The 23986-nt window shown below is 57.9% G+C and overlaps 2 protein-coding genes across 3 annotated transcripts; one reads left to right on the top strand and one right to left on the bottom strand.

Moving 5' to 3' along the window:
* Positions 1-1287: 1287 nt before the first annotated feature.
* LOC309449086 (alpha-2-macroglobulin-like protein 1) lies at positions 1288-14148 on the top strand (the record flags this gene model as incomplete). Its single annotated transcript, XM_082070999.1, has 36 exons — positions 1288-1361; positions 2019-2208; positions 2588-2750; positions 3027-3079; positions 3504-3524; positions 3677-3830; positions 3953-4037; positions 4561-4672; positions 4756-4870; positions 5770-5879; positions 5998-6162; positions 6325-6552; positions 6865-6922; positions 7005-7150; positions 7530-7679; positions 7881-8081; positions 8312-8405; positions 8623-8779; positions 8959-9184; positions 9261-9387; positions 9645-9766; positions 9951-10002; positions 10229-10303; positions 10433-10609; positions 10787-10868; positions 10994-11150; positions 11527-11601; positions 11788-11944; positions 12059-12276; positions 12536-12751; positions 12825-12949; positions 13051-13141; positions 13267-13335; positions 13438-13540; positions 13690-13731; positions 14094-14148. The coding sequence occupies 36 exons, from the start codon at positions 1288-1290 to the stop codon at positions 14114-14116; spliced, it is 4413 nt and encodes a 1470-aa protein (XP_081927125.1). The 3' UTR covers positions 14117-14148.
* Positions 14149-14617: 469 nt separating this feature from the next.
* On the bottom strand, positions 14618-23937 carry FTSJ3 (FtsJ RNA 2'-O-methyltransferase 3). 2 transcript variants are annotated; one of them, XM_082071112.1, is made up of 22 exons: positions 23883-23937; positions 23619-23732; positions 22892-22997; positions 22725-22771; positions 22108-22187; positions 21827-21926; positions 21501-21695; positions 21306-21421; positions 20672-20776; positions 19798-19898; positions 19644-19724; positions 19400-19561; positions 18675-18810; positions 18365-18570; positions 18158-18278; positions 17973-18066; positions 17595-17745; positions 17419-17495; positions 16451-16553; positions 16136-16319; positions 15960-16054; positions 14618-15204 (listed from the first exon to the last, which is right to left on the bottom strand). In XM_082071112.1, exons 2-22 carry the CDS (start codon positions 23683-23685, stop codon positions 15015-15017), a joined length of 2517 nt encoding a protein of 838 aa, XP_081927238.1. In that variant the 5' UTR covers positions 23686-23732; positions 23883-23937; the 3' UTR covers positions 14618-15014. The 2 variants fall into 2 exon arrangements, with proteins under 2 accessions (XP_081927238.1, XP_081927237.1); XM_082071111.1 differs by having other exon boundaries at positions 23877-23926.
* Between the last annotated feature and the right edge of the window lie 49 nt (positions 23938-23986).

Raw genomic sequence — 23986 nt, 5'->3', positions numbered from 1 at the left:
TTTTTCAGGCTCTTTCCCACCAGCCTTGACCAAGGCCAGCCCTCCGTCCAAAAATAGGCTTCATGTTAGGGGCTCATTGTTCCTGTCCACCTTGATGATGTGTCAGAGGGGTTGTACTTTCACCTTGCTTTGCTGAATAAAAAGCTGAGACCAAACCAAAGAGAGCATTCATTGCACAGACGGCAGAAGCATCAATGTCCCCTTGGCCACATGGTCATGGTCCCCACTGCATCCTGCCAAGGGCTCCATGTGCCCCTGGCCCTGAGCTTCCCCATCAGGTTGAACTGTTCCCGGCATGCCCAGGGGGACACTGACCCGTGTCCCATCCTGGGCTGGCAGGATGGGCTTAGGGCCACGCTCCTCCCCTCCTGTCCCCATGAGGGTGGTGGAGACCATCCTCTTCCTGACACCAGCACCCCATGGAGCAGGAGCAGTGGGGTGAGCCAAATCCAGCAACACCCAAGCAGGGCAGGTGTGGGCACAGCAGCTGTGGTCACTTGAGAGCCCATGGGAAAGGGGTCAGCCCATCCGTGGCTTCCCACAGCGCTGTCTCTGCCTGTCCCCACGTCCCCAAAGGGAAGGGGACTACAGAACCCTGGAGCAGGGGATGCACTGAGGACACTGTGGAGCTGTTGTGGAGGTGCCTCAACTTTCCCAGGCTCCCACTAGGATGGAAAGGGGCAGCTCAGCCTGTGTCCCAGCTGGTGTCCAGCTTCCAGGCAATGAGACAGGGTGGAGATGGCACAACAGCCTAACACCATCCTACTCCCGTGTCCATAATTGATTTGATGAAATTGGAGGAAATCGGGCAAAAATGCAACATGGGACCTGTGATCAGCCCAAACAGCTACTGTTTGGCTAAATTTGCAATATGTGGAAACAAGCCTTTTTGAGAATTTGCCAACTCACAGGCTGTTCTCATGATGTGCTGTTTACTTTCATTTGGGGAACTCATTCCCACTCCTGTCATCATTTCCCAGTAAACGAGTGTGTAGGTGGGTCCTGCCCCTGGTTTAGCACCTTGATAGCCAATGGGAACCCCTCCTCAAATTGCAGAAAATCCATCAGATCCTTGAACCCAGGAAACTGTGGGCAGATGGTAAACATTGCCTTGGCTATATCTTCAGGTCTATGCTGGATCCCTCTGCCAACCTCTTGTTTGCTCAGCGGATGGAAAGCAAAGATCTCATTGCAGAGCCTGTGGCAGAGCGGACAAGGGTCTTCAACAATCCAGGATCTGGAGAAGGAGGCTGTGGCTGTCCCCGACGTCCACGTGCAGCTGGAGATATGAGGTCCCCATCTGCCCTGCCCATCCTGCTGCTCCTCATCCTGCACCTTGCAGCTGGGGCGTCTGCAGTGCCGTAAGCCCTTTCTGTGTCTGTTTTTCTGTCCATGTCCGGTGGGAGGGTGTTTAGTCTTGGCTCCTTGGTGGGATATAGTGGGAAATAATCCTTCCTGTGCATTTGATTGTTGGCCAGGGTGGAAATGCTCAGGCTGGTGGGTTGCCCTGCCCATGAGCATCATGGGCATGAGGACATGAGGAAGACACTTTTTACAATGAGGGTGGTAAAATACTGACCTGGGTTGCCCGGAGAGGTGGTGGACGAACCATCCCTGGAGACATCCCAGGCCAGGCTGGACGGGGCTCTGAGCAACCTGAGCTGGTGAAGATGTCCCTGCTCATGGCAGGGGGGGCACAGGCGGAGCTGGGAAGGTCCCTTCCCACCCAAACTATTCTATCACTCTATGGACTGGGCACCTCAGGGCTGCTGGCACTGGTCACCCTGGGATGGCCTATTGGAGGTGCTGGCTCACAGCCCATGTGTGAGCAGAACCTTGGCTTTGCTGAGCCAGGAAGTCAAAGAGAGCCCAGAAGCAGAGCAGCAAGGCTGGGGGAGGTGGCCCTGTGCCCCAGCACAGGTGTCTGTGCACCCAAGAGTTTTCAAGACCTCCATGGGGGTCTGTCCTGGGATGTGCCTCACCTGCAGGCCTCTCAGGTCAGCACTTCTCCTTGCCAGGAGTTATGTGGTCACATCCCCAGCTGTGATCTACCACCCCCACACAGCGATGCTGTGGGTCCATCTCAGTGGTCTCCATGAGCCCGTCCAGGTGACTGTACAGCTGCAGAGAGCTGACAAGACCCATAACATCACCCTGCTGGAGAGAAAGGTCCAGGAGCCTCATCTGTACCTGGACATCAACTTCCCTGTGAGTGTTACCCCACACACAGCCATAAGTGTGGAGGGAAATGCCCTGGACACCCCGGTGTCTCCAGGCAGAACAGTTTCCACCAGCTTCCCTGAGCATGGGGCTGTGGTCCCAATGGGGCTGGAAGCAAGTGTGGCTTCCCCATTTTTTGGCAGGATCTCATCCCCCACACAGGCAAAACAACTCTAGGCTCAGCCTAGAAATAATCCTCCTCTAGCAGACCTGCAAACGAGGGTAGGGTGTTGGGGGGGATATTTATTCCCCACCCCGGGTTTGGAGAAGGTGTCACCGTGGGTGGGGAGTGCTGTGGGTCTCCAAGAGCATCCTGGTCATGGTGTGTCCCTTGTCCTCACCCCCTACCTGGTGTTTCCTCTGGCAGGCTCCAGCCCCCACCACAGGCAAGGAGGAAATTGTGGACCTGCACGTTTCCATCCAGGGAGATTCCCTGGATGTCTCCAAGAAGAAGAAGGTGATGCTGAGAGCTCTGAAGCCTGGGATCTTCATACAGACAGACAAGGCTGTCTACAAGCCTGGGCAGCAAGGTGAGGGAGGCAGGATGGAGTATCCCACTTGGGCTGAAGGACCTGGTGGGAGAGGGTTGCAGGAGGCTCAGCCTTGCTCCTGCTCTGCAGGGGAATAGGAGGGCTCATGCTGGGATGCACTGGGACCCCCAGCACTGGCCCAGGACAATGCCAGGACACGCTGCAGGCTGTGCTGCTTGGGGGGCAGCACAGCCTCCATCCACCTTCCTCATGGGAACCCCTGTCCCTGTGGATGAAGACACCACTCACTTCTGCATCCCCATTTGCTTTTTCCAGTGAAGTTTCGCATTGTCTCTTTGGATAAAGACTTCGCTCCCAGCAATAAGAAGGTGAGAATTATAGAACCACAGAATATTAGGGGTTGAAGGGATCTTCAAAGCTCCCCCAGTGCCACCCCTGCCATGAGCAGGGACATCTTCACCAGCTCAGGTTGCTCAGAGCCCCGTCCAGCCTGGCCTGGGATGTCTCCAGGGATGAGAGCAGGGCTGGAGAAGTGGGGAGGTGACAGGGCTCCTCTGCACAGTCTTTGGCAAGCTGTGAGAGAGCTGTGTGAGTCACCCAGCACCTTCCCCCTCCGGATCCTGCCCCAGGCAGCTCTGCCCTGTGGCTGCATTCGCGCACACTTCAGCTGGCTTGTTTGTTAATTGGGTGAACAGACTGAACCCAACTCAAAAATATTGTGTTCAGTATTCATGTGAGACCCCAAGGAAGGCTTTGAATGTCTCCTCTAACCATTTTCTCTTTGCCTTGTAGCTGCCCCTCGTGTTCCTGAAGGTCAGTCTGGGAGATGGAGGGAGGCTCCTGGGCAGTGTGTGCTTGGGGAGGGCAGTGTGGCTGGGAAGGAGAAGCACCATGCAGCTATGGGCTGTTTCATCGCGGGGTGCTGGGGTCCCCGGGGTGCTGAAGCCACGTGTCCCTGTGCGCAGGATCCCAGCGGGAACCGCATCGCGCAGTGGCGGGAGGTGACCCCACGGCAGGGCATCGTGGACCTGGCCCTCCCGCTGGCGGCGGAGCCGGTGCTGGGCACGTACACCATCGAGGTGGAGGGGAAGAGGCATTCCTTCAGCGTGGAGGAATATGGTATGGAGGAACCCACCATGGCATGTCCTTGTAGGCAGCATGTCTTGGCCCCCCCGGCCACCCAGGCACCGTTGTCCTTGTCTTGGGAGTCACAACCCTCTCTCTTTTTGCTTCTCCATCAGTGCTGCCCAAGTTTGAGGTGACCATCCATCTCCCCGCCGTGGTGCTGGAGAAGGATAAGAAGTTCCAGATGGAGATTTGTGGACGGTGAGGTCAAAACAGGCTGTGCCAGGGAAGGGGATGGGGGATCCGACGTGGTCACTGGAGCGAGTGGAGAGAAGGGAACGGAGCTGGTGAGGGGCTGGAGCACAAGTGTGATGGGAGCGGCTGAGGGACCTGGGGGTTCAGCTGGAGAACAGGAGCTGAGGGGAGACCTTCTGATCTCTGACCTGCCTGAAAGGAGCTTGGAGCCAGGGGGGTCGGGCTCTGCTCCCCAGGAACAAGCGCCAAGAGCAAACGGCCTCAAGTTGCGCCAGTGGAGGTTGAGGTTGGATTTAGGAACAATTTCTTCCCCAAAGGGCTGTGGGGCATTGGAACAGGCTGCCCAGGGCAGTGCTGGAGTCACCATCCCTGGAGGGTTGGACAGACGGACATGAGGTTCTCAGGACATGGGGCAGGGACAGGGGTGGGTTAATGGTGATGACCTTGAGGGTCTTTTCCCATCCAAAATGATTCTGTGATTCTGTGATGTGGTCTGTCAGGAACACCCTCACCACCCTCCACTCAACAGGTACACCTATGGGAAACCCGTCCAAGGGAAGGTCCAGGCCAGCCTGTGCCAGCCCCACAGCTTTCCCGTTGGCCCCCGGATAGAGAAGAACTGCATCCAGATTGGGGGGCAGGTGAGCACTGCTGGGGGTGTGGGTACCACGGGGACAGCCCCTCCCTGGGACTGCTGCTAATGTGGCTGACTCTGTCCCTCCAGACCGAGAAGAACGGCTGCTTTTCAACAGAAGTTTTGTTGGCTGCCTTCAACCTGGCCAGCTCAATGTCTCAGAAGCAGTTCCAGGTCCAGGCGTCACTGGTGGAGGACGGGACAGGTAGGTTCAGGGGCCTTCTCCTGCTTGGGCACGGGCATTGCCGCTGGTGCAGGGTTTCGGTTCATCCCTATGTGCACCCGAGCGCAGGAGGCACGGGGGTCTTGATCTTCTCTGGGGAAGCCCAAAAGCAAAGCTGTGATTTAGGGGTGCACCTGTGCAGGGACCAGGTCCAGGTGGGGATATGAGCCAGGTCAGTACTTTTAATTCTGACCAGAGAAACACCTCTTTCTTTCTTTCTTTCTTTCTTTCTTTCTTTCTTTCTTTCTTTCTTTCTATCTTTCTATCTTTCTATCTTTCTATCTTTCTATCTTTCTATCTTTCTATCTTTCTCATCTTTCTTTCTCATCTTTCTTTCTCATCTTTCTTTCTCATCTTTCTTTCTTTCTCATCTTTCTCTCTTTCCCTCTCTCTCTTTTTCTTTTATCTTATTTTCTCTTTTCCCTTCCCTTCCCTTCCCTTCCCTTCCCTTCCCTTCCCTTCCCTTCCCTTCCCTTCCCTTCCCTTCCCTTCCCTTCCCTTCCCTTCCCTTCCTCTCTTTCTCCCTCCTTCTCTTTCTCCCTCTCTTTCTTTCTCTCTCTCTTTCTCTTTCTTTTTCTTCCTCCCTTACTCCCTCTCTCCCCAGGGTTGTCCCTGGGCCCACCAGCACCAAGGTGGCCTTGGATCACGGTTCTTTGGTGGAGTGCCTTTTCTGAAGTCTCTGCAACCAGCTGCATCTTGGTTTTGGGTTTAAGACACACCATAGAGGTTTTACTCCTCTTGTAGGAGGTGCAAATGGTGCTCAAAGCTGCCGGCTGCAGAGGGAAAGCCTAAAATATCCATTTCTGCACCGTGAAGAGGGAGCCGGCAGCAGCTGAACTGTGTCCCCCCAACACCCTCAGCTCCCCGCTCCCTCTCCACAGGGCTGGAGCTGAAAAACACCAAGAGCTGCAAGATTTTACCCGAAATCTTCACCGTCACCTTTGAAAACACCGATGACTTCTACAAGCCTGGCATCCCCTACACTGGGATGGTAACAGGGGAGGGTCCCCTCAGCCCTGGGGCTCCGCTGCACCCAGTCGTGCTCCTGCTGACCCCCCAGCCCTGTTTTCCCACCCTAAACTAGAGCATCTCCCCTTTCCCGGGTGCAGATGCTGCTGAAGGGAGCTGATGGCTCCGTGCTGCCGGAGAAGCAGCTCTTGCTCATCGTTAGCCAGATGGGACAAGATACAAGATGGACCCTCCTGACAGACAAATCAGGGAGAGCCTCCTTTGAGCTGGAAACCTCTGGTTGGAGTGGTACAGTCACCCTGCACGTAAGGGACTCGTCTCCCACCCCTTGGGGGTCCCTGTGCTGCTTTCTCCAGCAATACAGGGCTGGGCACCTCTCCAAGAACCTGCATCAGTGCTGCCCAGTGTTGGGACCAGCACCTTGTGGATTCTGGATGGCTTCACCACCTTGAGTTTCCATCACTCAGGGTCAAGTCAATGAGACAGCTGACACCCAGAATGGTGGCTCGAGGCCCATCTACCAAAAAGCCTACACGTCTATCCGCCCTTTCTTCTCGGCGAGCAGGAGCTTCCTGCGGATCCGTCACCTGAAGGGCAAGCTGCCCTGTGGCCAACCCCAGCAGCTCTGGGTGGACTTCATCTTCAGCAAGGAGGCCTTGGGGACCCAGCTGGAGAGCCTGGATGTGGTTTTCCTGGTGAGTCCTGGCCTGGGGAGGGAGGACAGCAGGTGTTAGGGTGTTTGCATGCCTAGGACCACATCTACACACACATTTGTGGTTGTGTACCTGAGGCCAAGACAATGAGCTAGACTGAGAGATCTACGCTTGTTAGTAGAGGTGTCTGCTGGCACTGTTGGACCTACATGCTAATGGGAGGTGTTGGGCAGGCTGGAGACTGGGCAAGGTCAAAAAGCATCCTGACACTCTCACCCTTGGGTCCATCCTCCATCAGGGCATTTATTTCCACACGAAGCATCAGTTTTGTTGTTCCCATCTCCTCCTCTGCAGGTCCTGGCCAAGGGAACCATCGTCACCGTCCTCAGGAAAGAGCTGCCCGCAGAGGCTGGTAGGTCCTGAGGTTACATGGGCTGTGCAGGGCTCTGGTCTCCATGCCTGGTCCTCATCTCCCCTCCTGTCCCATGGCTCAGGGTTGAGAGGTTCCTTCTCCCTGGAGCTGCCCATCGGTCTCAAGCTGGCACCCGCAGCCAAGGTGCTGGGCTACGTGCTGCTGCCCAACGGCGAGATGGTGGCTGACAGCACCGAGTTCAAGGTGGACAAGTGCTTCCCCAGCAAGGTGAGCAGAGGCTGCTGGAGTTGAGGGAATCGCTCCTTGGCTTGTCCGTAGCTGCATGCCCTGAGGTTCATCCTGTTCCAGATGTATCACAGCATCAAGGTCTCTTCAACCCATGCTCTGATACCCAAACCCTCGAGTTTGATTTTATCCTTGTCTACAATTATTTTGGTTGAAAAGGACCTTCAAGATCATCGAGTCCAATTGTTACCCCACCCCTGGCATTACCCCATGTCCCTGAGAACCTCATGTCCGTCTGTCCAATCCTCCAGGGATGGTGACTCCAGCACTGCCCTGGGCAGCCTGTTCCAATGCCTAACAACCACTTCTGGGAAGAAGAGACCTCCTGCCCTTGCTCCCTGATGCCCCTGTCCCTCTCCAGGTGAAGATGGCTTTTTCGGAGGACAGGGCTCTGCCTGGCTCGGTGCTGCAGCTGGAACTGGATGCTGCCCCGGGGTCCCTGTGTGCCATTCGTGCCGTGGACCGCAGCGTGCTTCTCTTGAAGCCTGAAGCTGAGCTCAATGCGGAGGCGGTGAGTGGTGGCAATGCCCAGGGCCCCTTCTGCAGCCCCAGGGACCAGCCAGGGATGCTGGGAGGGAGAGATGAAGAGATGACATTGGCTTGGACCTCCCACATAGGGACTCAGCGCCGTGGTGGCTCCTGGACAGTCCTGCTCCTGGGCAGGGGGAGGTGCCTGGATGGTTTTGTACCTAAGACACAGGTTTCTTCCCAGGTCTACAAAGTACTCCCTGAATTTGACTACCCTGGAAGCATTCGAGACCCACCACTCTGTCCAAAATATTTCTGGGACACTGACATTCCCATCATCCCACCTGTACCGGGAGAGCGAGAACTCTTCTATATTGGAAGGAGATATCACTTCCCTTCACATTTTGGGAGACCTTCCCAGATGAACACCTACAAGTTATTTCAGGTAAAGGTCCTGCCCAACTGTATCTGCTGGTTCCTCTTCATCCAGGAGCCAAGAAACCACAGCAACGTTTTGTGAAAGCCACACTCATGGCAAATGTCTCTACCGCGGACCCCAGGCTCTGGTCCTTCCCCACTTATCTTCTTCTGCAGCCCTGTGACTCTTTCCTGCAGGGATGAAGATGTTCCCCCTGCTGGGTTTCAGAGATGGACAATCCCTTTTCTTTTTCACAGAATGCAGCATTGAAACTTTTCACCAATGCCAAGACCAGTGATGCTTGCAAGAGGAGGTTTGATGTCATGATGCACGTTCCCCAAGGTCCCAGAGGTCAGCATGGCACTGGTGAGAAAAGAGCAAAGAGCTGGTGCCCAGTGATGGCTCCTGTGTCCTCAAGGGGACTTGGAGCCATCCTGAAAACCTGCTCAGCATCAAAGCGATTGAAGAGGCTTGAAAAGGATTTCAGCCATCATTGAGCTGGCTGCAGGTGAGGCCCAGCTAAGATGCAGAGACCTGTGGATGCTAATTTCTGCTCTGCCTTTTCCAGTTGGCTTTCCTGCCTCTGGTGATGTCTATTTGCGGAAAGAAACTGATGCGCCAAGAGTAATGTACCTTGGTGTGCCAAACATTGCTGTCCAGGAAGAGCCACCGGCACCCCGGACATATTTCCCAGAGACGTGGCTGTGGGATCTGGTCCCCGTGGGGTGAGTGAGGAAGGTCCTAATGGGGATGGTCCTCTCCCCACCTCCCTTCCTACGAGGAGGGAGGTTGAGCACCTCAGAACAGTTCCTTCTCCCATGAGGAAAGAGCCAGCCCAGCTGGAGATGGCACCAGCTGTGGGTGGACGTGGTGGGACGGCCTCATGGTGTTCTCCATCCCGCAGAGAGGGCGGCTCTGCAGAGATGACGGTGACGGTACCTGATGCCATCACCAAGTGGGAAGCCGGGATGTTCTGCATGTCCCCGCAGGGCTTGGGGCTGTCCCCGGCCACCACCCTCACGGCCTTCAAGCCCTTCTTCGTGGAGCTGGCCCTGCCCTACGCTGTGGTCCGCCACGAAGCCTTCACCCTCGTGGCCACCGTCTTCAACTACCTGCGGCAGTGCCTGCAGGTGAGCGGGGCTGGGGAGGGGGCCCTGGGGCGGGGGTCTGGCGGGGGCTCATGGAGCCGTGGCCACGGTCTGGCAGGTTCAGGTGACACTGGCAGAGACGGCGGAGCTGGAGGTGTCGGCGAGCGCAGATGAGGTGTACGGTGGTTGCATCTGCGCGGATGAAGCGAGGACCTTCCGATGGGGCGTGCGAGCCACCAGCCTGGGTACCGAGCACCAGGGCCATGCGGGGACCCCTGCCCTGCTGCTTGGGGACCCCCTTGGAGGATGTGGTGGGCAGGGAGGGTGGGAGCAAATGCAAGGCCACCTAGCAAGCTCTCCACTCCACTCCATGCACTCCCACCCTCCCCCTTGCCCCCAGCACTTCTCCTGGTGACCCCCATCCCAAACCAGTCAGCCCCACACAAAGCCCCAGGGCTGATGGAGGTCCATGGGACCACAGTGGGGGCTCTTGCGTCTGCAGGGGAGGTGAACATCACCGTCAGCACCGAGGCCCTCAGCTCTGAGGAGCTCTGCGGCAATGAGATGCCCGTGGTGCCAGCCCAGGGGCGCATGGACACTGTGATAAAGCCCTTGCTGGTGCAGGTCGGATGTTATGGACGAGTGGGATGGGTTTGGGATGGGGTCTGAGAAGCCCTTGGGCTGTAGAGGGAGGACCGGGAGTGGGACAGCACCCAGCCCCAAGTCTGGGCTGCAGGGGTGACCCTGGGGGACATGAGGACACGGCTGGTCCCTTCTTCTGACCGAACCTGTTTCTGCTTCCCCACAGCCTGGAGGGATCCTGGTGGAGAAGGCGCACAACTCCCTGCTCTGCCAGGAAGGTAGGACCAGCCAGGGGTGTCCGGCGGTGCTGTGGGGACACTGGTAGGAAGGGCCACCAGGCCAAGGAGCCAAGGACCAGGGTCCATACACACTCTTGGCTGAGATGCTCCAAGCCAATCTCGAGGCCACAGGGGAGTCAGAGTGGGAAGGGGGTGGGTGAGGGGGCCATGGGGCCAGGCCAGGAGGAGCTGGGTGTCCCCAGCTGGGTGTCATCGTTCTCCACAGTCACTGAAAAAATCTCCCTGGAGGTTCCTGAAAACATCTTGGAGAGCTCCCAGCGAGCCCACGTCACCGTGATGGGTAAGGGGCATGCAGGGGACCGGGGACCAGCTGCAGCAGGGAGGCTGCAGAGCTCCACCCGAAGATGAGACAGGAGGGGATATGGTGGGTGTAGCCGATGACGATGCCCCTCCTGTTCCCCTGGGGCAGGTGACATCATGGGCAATGCTCTTCAGAACCTGGACCGCCTCCTGGCCATGCCCTATGGCTGTGGGGAGCAGAACATGGTCCGCTTCGCCCCCAACATCTACATCCAGCAGTACCTGGAGAAGAGTGGGCAGCTGCACCCCGACATCCGTGCCAGGGCACAGGGATTCCTGCAGAGTGGTGAGTGTCCCCAAAGCCATGGACCTGCTGGAGAGGGGCCTTTCTGCTGAGGGACAACCACCACCCCGTATCTCCCCTCCCCATTTCCTACCTGCCCTGGGGTGCATCTGGGCTCCAGGCTGCCTCTGGTATATAAAAACCACCGTGTAAAGACTCATCCCCATCTCCTCCCCACAGGGTACCAGCGAGAGCTGCTCTACAAACACAATGATGGCTCTTACAGCGCCTTTGGGAAAAGCGATCCCAGCGGCAACACCTGGTGAGGACAACCTGGGGCTTGGACAGGCTGGGCAGGGGCACCTGCCTGGGTCCCAGGGCTCCTCCTGCTGCTAAGCATACCCAAGTCCCAGCCTTCTGTCCCTCCAATGTTTCTCTGGCTTTCAGGCTGACAGCATTTGTCCTCAAGTCCTTCGGGCAAGCCAGAGCCTACGTGGCCATCGAGGAGCGGCACATCACGGACGCACTGAGCTGGCTGCAGAAGAAGCAGCTGGGAACGGGCTGTTTCCTCAGTGTGGGGACGCTCTTCAACAACGCCCTGCAGGTGAGTAGGTGGGGGAATTCAGTGATTGTCCCCCTGTGCTGGGCACTGGGGAGGGCAAACCTCAAATCCTGGGGTCAGTTTTTGGCCCTTCACAACAAGAAAGCCCTTGAGGTGCTGGAGCAAGTTGAGAAAAGGGAACAGAGCTCCATGGAGTCACCATCCCGGGAGGGGCTGGACAGATGGAGATGAAGTTCTCAGGGACATGGGGTATTGCCAGTGGTGGGTTAATGGCTGGACTCTTCCAACCAAAATGTCTCAGTGATTCTATGATATGGGGGCTGAGTAGCCCCCAGCATGTCCCTGGCCTCGGCAGTGGCGCAGTCCCTGTACCAGTGGTACAGCATGGCTGGACCCATCTCCACCATCTCCTTTGCAGGGTGGTGTCTCGGACGAGCTCTCGCTATCAGCTTATGTCACGGCTGCGATGCTGGAGCTGGGACTGTCCCCAACGGTGAGGATGACCCCATCTTCCCTGGCGGGGCTGCTGCGGTGGGGACGGGTGCTGGGGCGGGGGGTCTGGCTGTGTCAACCCACCTCCTTGCCACACCTGGGTGCCGCTGGTCCCACTGGGCAGAAGTGGGGTCTCTGAGCGATGCCCATGCCCATGGGCTGGTTCCTGACCCCGTTCCCGTGCCAGGACCCGACGGTGAGCTCAGCGCTGCGGTGCCTGGAGGCTGCGGCCACGGACGACCTCTACACGCAGGCGCTGCTCGCCTACGTCTTGGGGCTGGCGGGACGGGGGGAGCAGCAGCGAACGCGTTTGCAGAGCCTGGCCCAGCACAGCGTCAGCACAGGTACCCCCTAACAAACGCATCATCTCTGGGTGATGCCACCCCCTGCCTGGGTCACCCCATCCCACCCCAGCACCCCTGGAGTGAGGGGCTGGGCTCATCTCCCATCTCTCCCAGAGGGGCAGCTCCACTGGCAGAGGAAGGGGAAGGCTCTGCCCCCATCGCAGCCCTCCTGGGCGGCCGCCGCGCCGGCAGAGGTGGAGATGACCGCCTACGTCCTCCTGGCCTACCTGTCCCAGCCTCAAGTGTCCTCTGCTGACATGGGGACTGCATCCCGGATTGTCCGCTGGCTCAGCAAGCAGCAGAACCCCTATGGGGGCTTCACCTCCACGCAGGTACCAGTACCAGGGTTCATGGGGTGGCTCCATGTGTGCCCCCACCCTGTGGCTGCAATTAGGGGTGACCCCAACTTGGTGCTTTCATAGTCATCAAATGTTCTCAGTTGGAAGGGACACAAAAGGATGATCAAGTCCAACTTGTGTCCCTGCACAGGACAACCCTTTTCCAACCAAAACGGTTCTATGATTCTATGACTTTAGTCTCTCCTCATACAGCTTCTTCTCCCTTCCCTCCACCAACTCTCTCCATGCCCAGGACACTGTGGTGGCCCTGCAAGCTCTGGCCAAATACGCTGCCCTGACATACGGCAGCAACGGGGACTTGGCGGTGACAGTGACGTCCCCGACGGGCACCGCGCAGGACTTTGTGCTGAACAACAGCAACCGGCTGGTGGTGCAGCAGGCGGCGCTGCCGGAGCTGCCGGGGCTGTATGGGGTGCGAGCCCGTGGGCAGGGCTGTGCCCTGGTGCAGGTGGGTACGGCCAGGGGTCCCTATCCCTGTGTGAGATCCGCTTGGTGGCTCTGACCCCCTTGTGTCATCCTAGCTGACCCTGCGCTATAATGTGCCACCTCCTCCGAGCACGGGGACGTTCGACCTCCGCGTGGAGACGGAGCCCAGGGAGTGCCGGGGGGATGCCAGCACCCGCTTCCACCTTGTCCTCCGGGCACGGTAGGGGCTGGGGCTGCCCCCCGGGTTTGGGGGGGCCGGGAGCAGCCAAGTACAGAGGGCAGACCCCAACCCCAACCCTCCCTGGGGCTCTGCCCTGTCAGGTACACCGGGGAGCGTCCAGCCACTAACATGGTTGTCATTGAGGCCAAACTGCCATCTGGCTACATCCCGGACAAGAGCTCCATGGTGGAGGTGAGGAGCCCCTGGGACACCCTCCCCTGCATTGGGTCTGTCCCTCGGGGGACAGAGGGACCCCCATTTGGGATGCCGGTCCCATCTGGGGAACCCACTACCCATCCTGAGCCGTGTCCCTCCAGCTGAAGAGGCAGAAGCTGGTGAAGAAGGTGGAGGTGGAGCCCGACCAGGTGACAATTTACCTGGACCAGGTGAGTGTGGCATGGGGACAGGAGCCAGACCCCATGTGCCAGGACATGGGGATACTTCCCCATCGTGGATGGTGGCACCTCACCCTTGGGCTGTCTCCGCAGCTGACGAAGGAGGAGGAGACCTTCACCTTCGCAGCCAGGCAGGACTTCCCGGTGAGGAACCTCCAGCCAGCGACCGTGACGCTGTACGACTACTATGAGACAGGTGAGCCCCGTCGGGGACACGGCCCCGCTGCCCTCCCTTGCACCCCAGAGCGGGGCTGGCTGGACACTTGGTTTCACATTGACGAGCTTTGGCTTGTTAACGGGAATGTCTTGGCCTGAGCCCGTTGGTCACCGCCCTTCCCGTTGCAGGTGACCGCGTGGACATTGCCTACAGCGCGCCTTGCAGCTCAGGTAAGGACAGAGGGGTCACCCCCACATCGGGACTCTGGTGGGGACCCCAAAGGGCCAAGCTGGGCTGTGCCAAGCCCCTGGGGACAGGGGGCAGGGATGGGATGGGGGAACCCAGGAACCCCAGATTGATCAACAAGGACTTGCTGGCCAGTTATTGGGGGGTGGACATCAGGGAGGATCCAGGTGTCCAGGAGTTGCGCCTCTTTCGGGGGACTCAGCCCCCCTGTCAGCCCTGCCCACCCTCCTGTGCACCCCATGGAACTCCCAGCCAGCGGTTTGGGGTGACACGGGGGACAGAGCTCAGCAGGGGGGACGGGGCGCTGAGGGGACTCTGCTCACAGCACCTCTGTTTGGTTTTGAAGAGCATGACGGGCAGAACTTCTAGCACCACCTGAAGCAGCTGCTTTGTGAAGCCGCATCACTGAATCATTTTGGTTGGAAAAGACCCTCAAGATCATCGAGTCCAACCGTTCCACCACCCCTGGCACTGCCCCATGTCCCCCTCCCACCACCCCCGGGAGCTCTGGGGCACCAGGTCTGGCATCTCTCCTCGTCATGGGACTGAAACCTTCCTCCTGTCACAGCAACCGGTCCCCTCCCCAGCAGGTGCCCATCCCCCTTTTGGGCACTAACATGGTGCCACTGTCACCAAGAGGGACCTGGGGACACCTTTGCAAATCAAACAGATTCAGGTGTTGACAGAGAAGCCGCAGCCCCCTCTCTGGGTCTAAATAAATGAATTTTCTCAAGTGTGTGTTTTCTCTTGCTCTTCTCTTAAACTTGCAGGGTCCCACACCCAGAAGGGTTAGGGATGGAGGAGGGTGGGGACGGGGTGGTGGGGACGGTCACAGCACAGGTCCCTCACCTCATCAAGACACAGGACAAGTCCTGGGACATCCTCAGACTGGAATTTAATTCTGCCATAACTGGGGAACTGCCACCCACCGTCCTGCAGCTGCGGTGACAAATGTGGCCCAGGGAGCTGTCCCCGAGCCACAACCTCCTTGGGGACACCAAGGGCTGGCGTGGATGCTCGTGCCACCTCTGCAGGGCCAGCAACGGTGAGAGATCCGGAGATGGAAGGGGGTTGATGCTACAGCGCTGAGGCCAAATAAAACCTCCCTGTCCCAACAGAGGACAGGAGGCAACGTCACATCAAGGCACAGACTGTCAGGACGCACAGTTAAGTCCCCGTCCCCACAATAGGGGACAGCAGCAGGGCGAGCTGGCTGCCCCCAAGGGCAGCCCTGCCACATGAAGCAGAGTCCCTGGCCGGTCCCTCATCACTTGTGGTGTTTTTTCTTCTGTTCTTTGCGCTTCTGAGCTCTCACATCCTTCTTCAGGCGGCTGTCGACGACCTTGAACTGGCCCTTGACGCCGGGAGGACGGCGCACCCGGCGTCCCACGCCTTTCTTAGCCACCAAGTAGGTGACCTGCCGCTTCTCCTTGGCCAGCCCAGCCTTCTTGTAGATGCTGCGGGAGATCAGCAAAAGGTGAGACCGACAGCCCGGCACCCCCACCCAGCTCCAGCTGTTTGGCTTGGGGATGTACCCAAAGACCAATATTGGGTCCCACTGCTCTGCCAGGACTTTGTGCCCCAGGACAGAGCTCCTGTTCCTGCTCTCCCACCCCACAGCTGCACCTGATCCAGCCCAACCCTGCTGGGTCACCTGCAGATGTCATGGAATCATTTTGTTGGAAAAGACTCTCAAGTTCACCAAGTCCAACCATTACCCCACCCCGGCACTGCCCCATGTCCTGAGAACCTCATGTCCGTCTGTCCAACCCTCCAGGGATGGTGACTCCAGCACTGCCCTGGGCAGCCTGTTCCAATGCCCCACAGCCCTTTGGGGAAGAATTGATTGTTCCCCACATCCAACCTCAACCTCCCCGGGCGCAACTTGAGGCCGTTTCCTCTGCTCCTGGCGCTTGTTCCTGGGGAGCAGAGCCCGACCGCCCCTGGCTCCAAGCTCCTTTCAGGCAGTTCAGAGATCAGAAGGTCTCCCCTCAGCTCCTGTTCTCCAGCTGAACCCCCCAGGTCCCTCAGCCGCTCCCATCACACTTGTGCTCCAGCCCCTCACCAGCTCCGTTCCCTTCTCTCAACTCGCTCCAGCACCTCAAGGCCTTTCTTGTCGTGAGGAGCCCAAAGACGAACCCAGGATTCGAGTGTGTCCCTGTGACTGAGCCCAGCACAACCCAAAGGATCTGGTTCCCACATCACCACTCACCGCCGCAGCTGCGCCACCTTCTCCCTCTCCGAAATATCCACCGTGTTCACCACAGCCTCCGCTTTCTTCTTCATCTGCTCCATCTTCTTCAGCATCTATGGGGACAGCGAGGGTGAGGGACAAGGGGGGACAGAGCACCTTGGAGAGCAACAGCCCATGTTCACAACCCCACTCACCCGCCGCTTCTTTCGCGCCTTGGCCTCCGCCACCTTCTTGATGGGGCGGGCGTTGATCTCGCGCCAGCGCTGCCGATACGCCTCCACCGTCTGCCGGTCCACGGGGACCTGCTTGCGCCGGTGCTGCTTCTCCTCCTCCGTGAACCACTCCGGCAGCTCGCCCTCCTCCTCGTTGAAGGAATATCTGGTGGGGGGACGACTTGGGTGAGTTGTGAGCGGGACATGAAGTCCCCGCAGGGATATCTGCCACCCCGGTGGCCTGGCTCCTGTTTGGGGACAGAACGCTGCTCCTCCTGCCACCACAACCGCACGTACCTGTTGAAGGAGTCGTCGATCAGGTCCCGCCGGGCTTTTTTGGAGGTGGCGATGACGGAGCCGAGCGCCAGCCCCTCTGCGTCCAGGACACGGGCTCTTTTCACTGCAGCACATGGAGAGATCAGAGAATCATCGACTGGCCTGAGCTGGAAGGGACCCACAAGGATTGAGTCCAACTCCTGTCCCTGCATAGGACAGCCCCGAAATTCACACCGTGTGTCAAAGGAAGCAATGTGAAAAACAAGCAAAATGCTTCAAAAAAGGGTATCTTGCCTACTCTGAAAAATAAATAACATCTACAAGGAGATCCTTTTGAAAAATGTTTGCCAGCTACTCAGATACAGCCACTTATTTTTGCCTTTATCCCAAAAAAATCACGAATAAAGCAACAAAAACCAGCTCCCATATCCTGCAGCTCTCTGTACTACAAGACTTCCACAACTAACAAGGAGACCAGATCCCTATGAAACAGTGAGAAATCAAAACTTAGCTGCCTAGGTCTATTAAATAATCAGTTAGGACTTAAATCAAAGCAGAACCAGCAGTATTTTATGTATTAATACCAAAACACTAGATGGCAAGCCTTAAAAATCCTTTGGAGTGACCAAGCCAGACTGGTTACAGAATCATAGAGTCATTTTGGTTGGAAAAGACTCTCAAGATCATACAGTCCAACTGTTCCCCCACTCTTGGCACTACCCCATGTCCTGAGAACCTCATGTCCGTCTGTCCAACCCTCCAGGGATGGTGACTCCAGCACTGCCCTGGGCAGCCTGTTCCAATGCCCACAGCCCTTTCCGGGAAGAATATTTTCCTGACAGTGGCAGGTTCAGTAGAGTTTGGAAAAGATTAAAGCTTTGAGACTCAGGGAGCAGCGTGCAGTCCTGGAACCCAGAAAAGCCCGGTCTGACTCTGCCTCCCATCCCCAAAAAGGGACTCCCATGGGTGCAGACAGCTCCTCCGCTCACCTGGGTTCTCGATGGGCACCACCTCGAAGCCACACGGCTCCACACGGCCCCGCTTCCTCTCCACCAGTGTGGGTGGGCTGTGGAGAGAGAAGAGTGGTCAGGGCTGGGGTCCTCACCCCCTGCTCTGCTCTGCAGGGCTGCGGAGCTGGGGGGGAACATCCTCAACCCCCCCTCACCTCTCATCATCGCTGCTGGTGTCGTCGTCACTGCTCTGACTGTCTTGCGTGTTGTCAGCATCAGGTTTGATGTCTGCGGCAGGAGGGGGCTCGGCTGGAGCCTCCTCCTGGGGAACCACCGTCTTCTTCTGCCCTTTTCTCGCTGCTTTATCTGGGGAACAGGAACCGCTCGGGTGAGGAAGGGTTGAGGCAGACATTGCTGCAGGTCATTCCTCTAGAGACCCGGCTCATTAACGCTGCATTATTGCCAGTTCAGTAATTGGGTAATGGAAGCAACCCCTGGAGAGACCTCTGGTTGTGCTCAGATCAGCGTCCATGTCGTGGTTTGACCCAGTGCCCCAGACGGGTGGTGGGGCTGCCCCTGCGCCCCCGGCTCACCTCTCTGCGCCTCGCGCTGTTTCTCAGCCAATATTTGCGAATGCCCCAGCTCCAGGTCCTCATCTGCATCGTCCTCGATGCCGGCAAATGCGTCCTGGGGACAGGGAGCAGCCGGTGAGGGGACATGGGGCAGCCCTGGGGACACGCTGGGGTGACACTGCCCTGTTTGCATCAGCAGGACTCACCTTCCCGAACCACAGGTTGGTTTGTCGCTCCTCCAGCACCGACTTCTCCTCCAGAGGGACCAGCAGGGGATTTTCCTCTTCCTCCCTTTCTTCCTCTTCCTCCTTCTGTTTAAACTTCCCCCTGTGGCAAAGAGCGGCAGGATTAGTGTCCCCCAGCCAGGACGGGGTGCGTGTACCCACAGAGCTGCTCCGAGGGAGGGTGCTCACCTCTTCACGCTCTGCTCTCGCTTCTCCCGCTCCAGCCGCCGCTGACGAGCTTCTATCTCAAGCAGCTCCTCTGGGTCGAGGTCGCTGGCCAGGGACACATCATCGTCTTCCTCGTTATCTGAGACGTAAATGTCATCGTCCCCAGGTCCTACCTCCAGGAGAGCGTCTGCCGAAGCCATGTCCCCACGGGTCATCTCGTTCAGCAGCTGCAACGAAAGCAAGACTGGAGTCACACACTACAGATCATCAGCCACGTGCCTGTCGCTGTCACCGACAGATCCAGGGCTCAGTGTCCTCCTGCCCCACACACCGGTGTCCTGCCGATAGTCCGGAGGGAGAACATGCTGGTGTCACCGTCATCAGCGATGGAGACACCAGGGAGGTCCATTTTCAGCTCCACACGCTCCCGCTGCTTCCGCTGTTCCTTCAGGATCTTCTTCTTCTTTCTGGAGAAGAATGACAGAATGGTTTGTGTTGAAGGGATCTTAAAGCTCCCCCAGTGCCCCCCTGCCATGAGCAGGGACATCTTCACCAGCTCAGGGTGCTCAGAGCCCCGTCCAGCCTGGCCTGGGATGTCTCCAGGGATGGTTCATCCACCACCTCTCTGGCCAACCTGGGCCAGGCTCTCACCACCCTCAGGGACAACAATTCCTTCCTCATGTCCAGCCTGAATCTCCCTCCTTTAGTTTCAAACCATCACCCCTTGTCCTATGGCAACAGGCCCTGCTCAAAAGTCTGTCCCCATCTTTCTTCTCAGCCTCTTTTAAGAAGGCAAAGGAACGAGGCCACCTCCTGCCCCTGGCTCAGCCACTGCCACGTGAGTGCCAGTTTCCCCCCAGACTGGGGACCCATCAGCACTGTCACCCCCCTGTGACAGGTCCCCAGTACCAGGGCGAAGGGGACAGACACGAGCGTGAACACCCATGTCACCTGCCAGAAAATGACCCTGAGGACCCCAGAGCCACAGACCCCACAACCAGCCGCTGTCCCCATGGCTGGAGCCCCCCTGGTTCTGCTCATCTGAGCTGTTTTTACCTCTTTAACTCCGCCAGCTCCTTGACCTTCATCTCTGCCAACGCCAGCTCTACCTCCTCCTCCTCCTCCTCTTTCACCTCCTCATCCACTGCAGCTCTTGGCGACGACTTTTTCTCCTTCTCCTCCTCCTCTTTGCCCTCCTCCTCCTCACCGGAGCTCAGGCTGCCCAAGGGAAAGAGCTCAGACTCTCTCTCTGGGCAGACAACCCCTTACACCACCCCAGGGCCACCCCCTGTATTCCTACTTGATATCCAGCTCCTTCGCCTGCTCTTTCAGCTTTTTGGCCAAGAAACGCCGCAGCTTCGTCCTCCAGTTCAGCAGAGCTCTGTGTGGGGAGATGAACCGTCAGAGACACCCCCAGGGCTGCCGTAACGTCCCGGCCCAGTCCCACCCAGTACCTGAGCTCTTTGCGGCCCAGCACGCGGATGTCCTTGCAGCACTGCCGCAGCTCCTCCGTGGTGGAACTGTGATTCTCCAGCTCCCCGTCCCCCAGTGTGATCTGGACAGAGCGGAGGGACATTAATTAAGCATGGACAGAATCACAGAATCATTTTGGATGGGAAAAGACCCTCAAGATCATCACCATTAACCCACCCCTGGCACTGCCCCATGTCCTGAGAACCTCATGTCCGTCTGTCCAACCCTCCAGGGATGGTGACTCCAGCACTGCCCTGGGCAGCCTGTTCCAATGCCCCACAGCCCTTTGGGGAAGAAATTGTTCCCCACATCCAACCTCAACCTCCCCTGGCACAACTTGAGGCCGTTTCCTCTGCTCCTGGCGCTTGTACCTGGGGAGCAGAGCCCGACCCCCCCTGGCTCCAAGCTCCTTTCAGGCAGTTCAGAGATCAGAAGGTCTCCCCTCAGCTCCTGTTCTCCAGCTGAACCCCCCAGGTCCCTCAGCCGCTCCCATCACACTTGTGCTCCAGCCCCTCACCAGCTCCGTTCCCTTCTCTCAACTCGCTCCAGCACTTCAAGGGCTTTCTTGGCGTGAGGGGCTCAAAACTGACCCCAGGATTTGAGGCTTGGCCTCCCCAGTGCCCAGCACAGGGATGGTCACTGCCCTGGGCCTGCTGGTTGCAGTATCTACACCAAGTCCCTTTCTTTGGTAAGAATAATCAACTTATAAAATACAGAATGACTGGCTAAACTCCAGGCAGTCTCCCAGACACAAACACAGCCACCGCTGGGGCCCCTGACTCTCTCTTTTAATTTCTCTGCACTCCTGGGGACATCTCTGAGGCCACCAAAATCCACCCCACCTCAGGCACTCACCTCATTGGCCTTGGAGAGGAAATCCACGGGGTTGGGAGCCTTGAGAAAGTCCATCAGGGTGAAGCGGTGGTAGAGGGTGGTGTCACCATCTGCGTAACCTTCTGCCTGTGGAGATGGAGCTGTTTGAGTTGCTGCAGGGCACAAAACCAGCTTCAACCATCCCCAAAGGATGAATGATGTCACGGAACCCGTGTCTTGCCCTGGTGTCCACCTTAATGCGCCCATGGGACTTAAGGATGAGCGCAGGTCACCAGATCCAGCCTGTCAGCTCTGTGTTGTCACCCAGTCCCGCCTCAGACACCCAAAGGTGACAGTGACACATTTGTGAAGCTCCGTGCCCTGCTGAGGCCATTTGTTGCATTCTGTGTCCCAAAGACACCTCACAGAGACACAAAACCAGCAGCCAGTGACTGCAGGGAGGGCTTTACTGACCCATCCCCAGCCTCGCAACTCGGTTGCTGCTTCCCCATCACCTTTTAAAGCTGTAAACCTCCCCAAAATGGCTCTCCCAGCACTTTGCATCCCCAAACCTTTCATTTTTCTGAGTAACTTCATTTATTACAGTCTCTTTGGCCCGAATCCCAGCCCATCTAGCATGTGCTTGGCCTCGCTGCCCAGCAAAACGAGCTCATACCTTTGGTTTCTTCTTGCTGACCAGCTCACTGACAGATTTGGTCTGAACCTCCACCTCCTTGAAGGCGTATTTTGGGTCAAAAAACTTGCTGTCGATTTTGTCAGGAGCCTGATAACCTGTGATGGAGAAATCAGAGACATGAGCAAGTTCTTCCCAGCCCCATCCCCGCAGCTGCCGGTTCTCCTGGTTGCTCACCCTGACACACCACGAAGATCTCAGCGGATTCATTGCGGGACGCCTGGGGTTTGGTGGCCTGGACCTTGCTGAAGAACTGCTGGAAGATCCAGAGGAGTGGCTGGTAGTCCCGGGAACGAAACACCTTGGTGATGAACCACCCGCCTTTGCAGAGGAACTCGCAGGCCAGTTTCAGGGCCATGAGAGTCAGGTTGGCTGGTGGGGGAAGGAAAAAGAGCAGTCAGGGGTTGTCACGGTCACCACCGCCCTGCTCCCTGTCACACAGCGCACAATTTGCCCCCTGCCCTGTGTCCCCCGAGACTGTGAAAGCCCCGGGCAGGCCCCACCTTGGGAATAGGCGTCGTGCACCCAGCTGGCTCCCACGTTAGGTGCTCCGTCGTTCAGCACCACATCCACCTTCCACGTCTGCAGCTCCTTGCGCAGGGCCTGAGGAATGGGGAGAGATGTTGGTCCCACCCCAGGTCCTCCCAACAGTTTGGTTTCCCCCCAGCACGAACTGCAGCTGGGCAGGTGGGGGGACATGGGTGATGCCCACCCCCCTCCTAGAGACACCTGCTGAGATCCAGATGGGTGTGTGACACTCAGGGAAGGGGACACGGGTTCGTACCTGGCGGCACTTCTCGGTGGTGATGTCCTCCTGCAGCGTCACCACGTTGGGAATGGGCTTGATGGGGACCAAGTCCACCCCTGATGTAAGGAAGAGATGTGAGCACTAAAACCCCCCCAAAACTGGGCTCCAGCCCGTCCCACTGGGTTTCCAACCTCCCCCTGCTCCTACTGGGATCCCCAGCTCAGGATCACAGAAGGGTTTGGGTTGAAGGGACCTTAAAGCTCCCCCAGTGTCCCCCCTGCCACGAGCAGGGACATCTTCACCAGCTCAGGGTGCTCAGAGCCCCGTCCAGCCTGGCCTGGGATGTCTCAGGGATGGTTCAGCCACCACCTCTCTGGCCAACCTGGGCCAGGCTCTCACCACCCTCAGGGACAACAATTCCTTCCTCATGTCCAGCCTGAATCTCCCTCCTTTAGTTTTAAACCATCACCCCTTGTCCTATCACAACAGGCCCTGCTCAAAAGTCTGTCCCCATCTTTCTTATTGGCCCCTTTTAAGTACAGAAAGGCTGCAATAAGGTCTCCCGGAGCCAGATCCCCTTTCTCCAGTCACATCCAAGGACTGCACGGAGGTCCTTGTCCCCTCAGGCCACCCCACCACGTCCCATCACTTACCAATGATCAAGCTGGAAACTGGCATGAATTTAGAAGCCACCTGCAGCCTGGGAAGCACAGAGAGAATCAGAGCTCCAGCAGGAAGCCAGCAGAGCCCCAGCCCTGAGCGGCGTTGCTGGTGACACCGGGTGACAGCGGCCGCACCCCGGGGACCCCCCAGCACTCACCACCCGCCGGGGGCTGCGCACAGGTCCAGCAGCGCCCGCGCCTTCTGCAGGAACTGGAACTTGCGGTTGAGCTGCAGGAGCTTGAAGGAGGAGCGGGAGCGGAATCCTGCGGGAGGGAGAGCACAGGGTACCGGTCACCGGGGCTCAGGGTCACCGGGGTTCTGAGGCGCAGCCCCCCTGTTAGCGTTCAAAGACACATAACCACGGACGTAGTTATATGCGGTGCTTTATTTCAGTGCTGGGAAACCAGGGGTTCGCACCCAAAGCTTCGACCACTGATTTGAACTCTACTACATTTATACAGTTTGGTTACATACATATTCATTAGAATTACAACGTGTATACTGCATATTCATTAGGTTACACAATTATTTCACAATATCAGTTGCAACACCTTGGAACTACCCTAAGCATGCGCAGTGTCCTCTGGTGGTCGTTTTGGGGTCTTCAGGATGAAGTAAGGAGTCTTCATCACTAGTGTCCTTTTCACCTTTCATCACAGCACATGCGCACTCTTCACAAAATTATATAAATTCTTGGATGATAGCAAATGTACCTTCTCAGCACATCCTATCCTCTCGAGATAGATAAGTACTAACTTTTAGTTCTCTAAAATATGAAACTCATATACAACCTGCATAGTTTTTAAGATAAGGTAAGAATCTTGGATACAGTTTACAAAGCAAAATACAGCTAACCGTAACAGCCCGGCCCCGCAGCCCCTCACCCGTCTCCTTGGCGAGGTGGTAGAACTTGTCCCTCCGGCTCTTGCCCAGTTTGCTCTTCTTGCCCATGGTGGCGGCGGGTGGGCCCGGGACGTGCTGGCGGTACCGGCACAGGCCTGCGGGAAACACGGGGGGTGAGCGGGGCGGACGGGAGGGACGGGCCGGTGTCCCCCGCCGCCTCCCCAGGTCGCCCTCCCCAGCGCCCCCCTCCGCCCCCCCGCTGTTCCCACCCCGGCCCCGCGTCCCCGCCAAGGCCTCACGGTCACGATCGCGCTCCCGGTCCCGGTCCCGGTCCCGCCACCACGTGCCCACAGCGCCTTCCCGGCGTGCCCCGCGCGAGCCGCCCCGCTTCCGCCCTCCCTCGCCGCCA

This window comes from Streptopelia decaocto, assembly GCF_964273445.1.
Source record: "Streptopelia decaocto genome assembly, chromosome: 22".
Lineage (NCBI taxonomy): Eukaryota > Metazoa > Chordata > Aves > Columbiformes > Columbidae > Streptopelia > Streptopelia decaocto.
Note: the sequence above shows the minus strand (reverse complement) of the source record. Positions and strands in the feature narration are given on the sequence as shown.

Excerpts from the sequence above, each read along its gene's own strand:
- FTSJ3 (XM_082071112.1), bottom strand. The coding sequence starts at position 23,685 with ATGGGCAAGAAGAGCAAACTGGGCAAGAGCCGGAGGGACAAGTTCTAC. Across the intron at positions 22,998-23,618 it reads CCACCTCGCCAAGGAGACGG|GATTCCGCTCCCGCTCCTCC; the intron begins GTGAGGGGCTGC and ends TCCCTCCCGCAG. Across the intron at positions 22,772-22,891 it reads TGCGCAGCCCCCGGCGGGTG|GCTGCAGGTGGCTTCTAAAT; the intron begins GTGAGTGCTGGG and ends TGTGCTTCCCAG.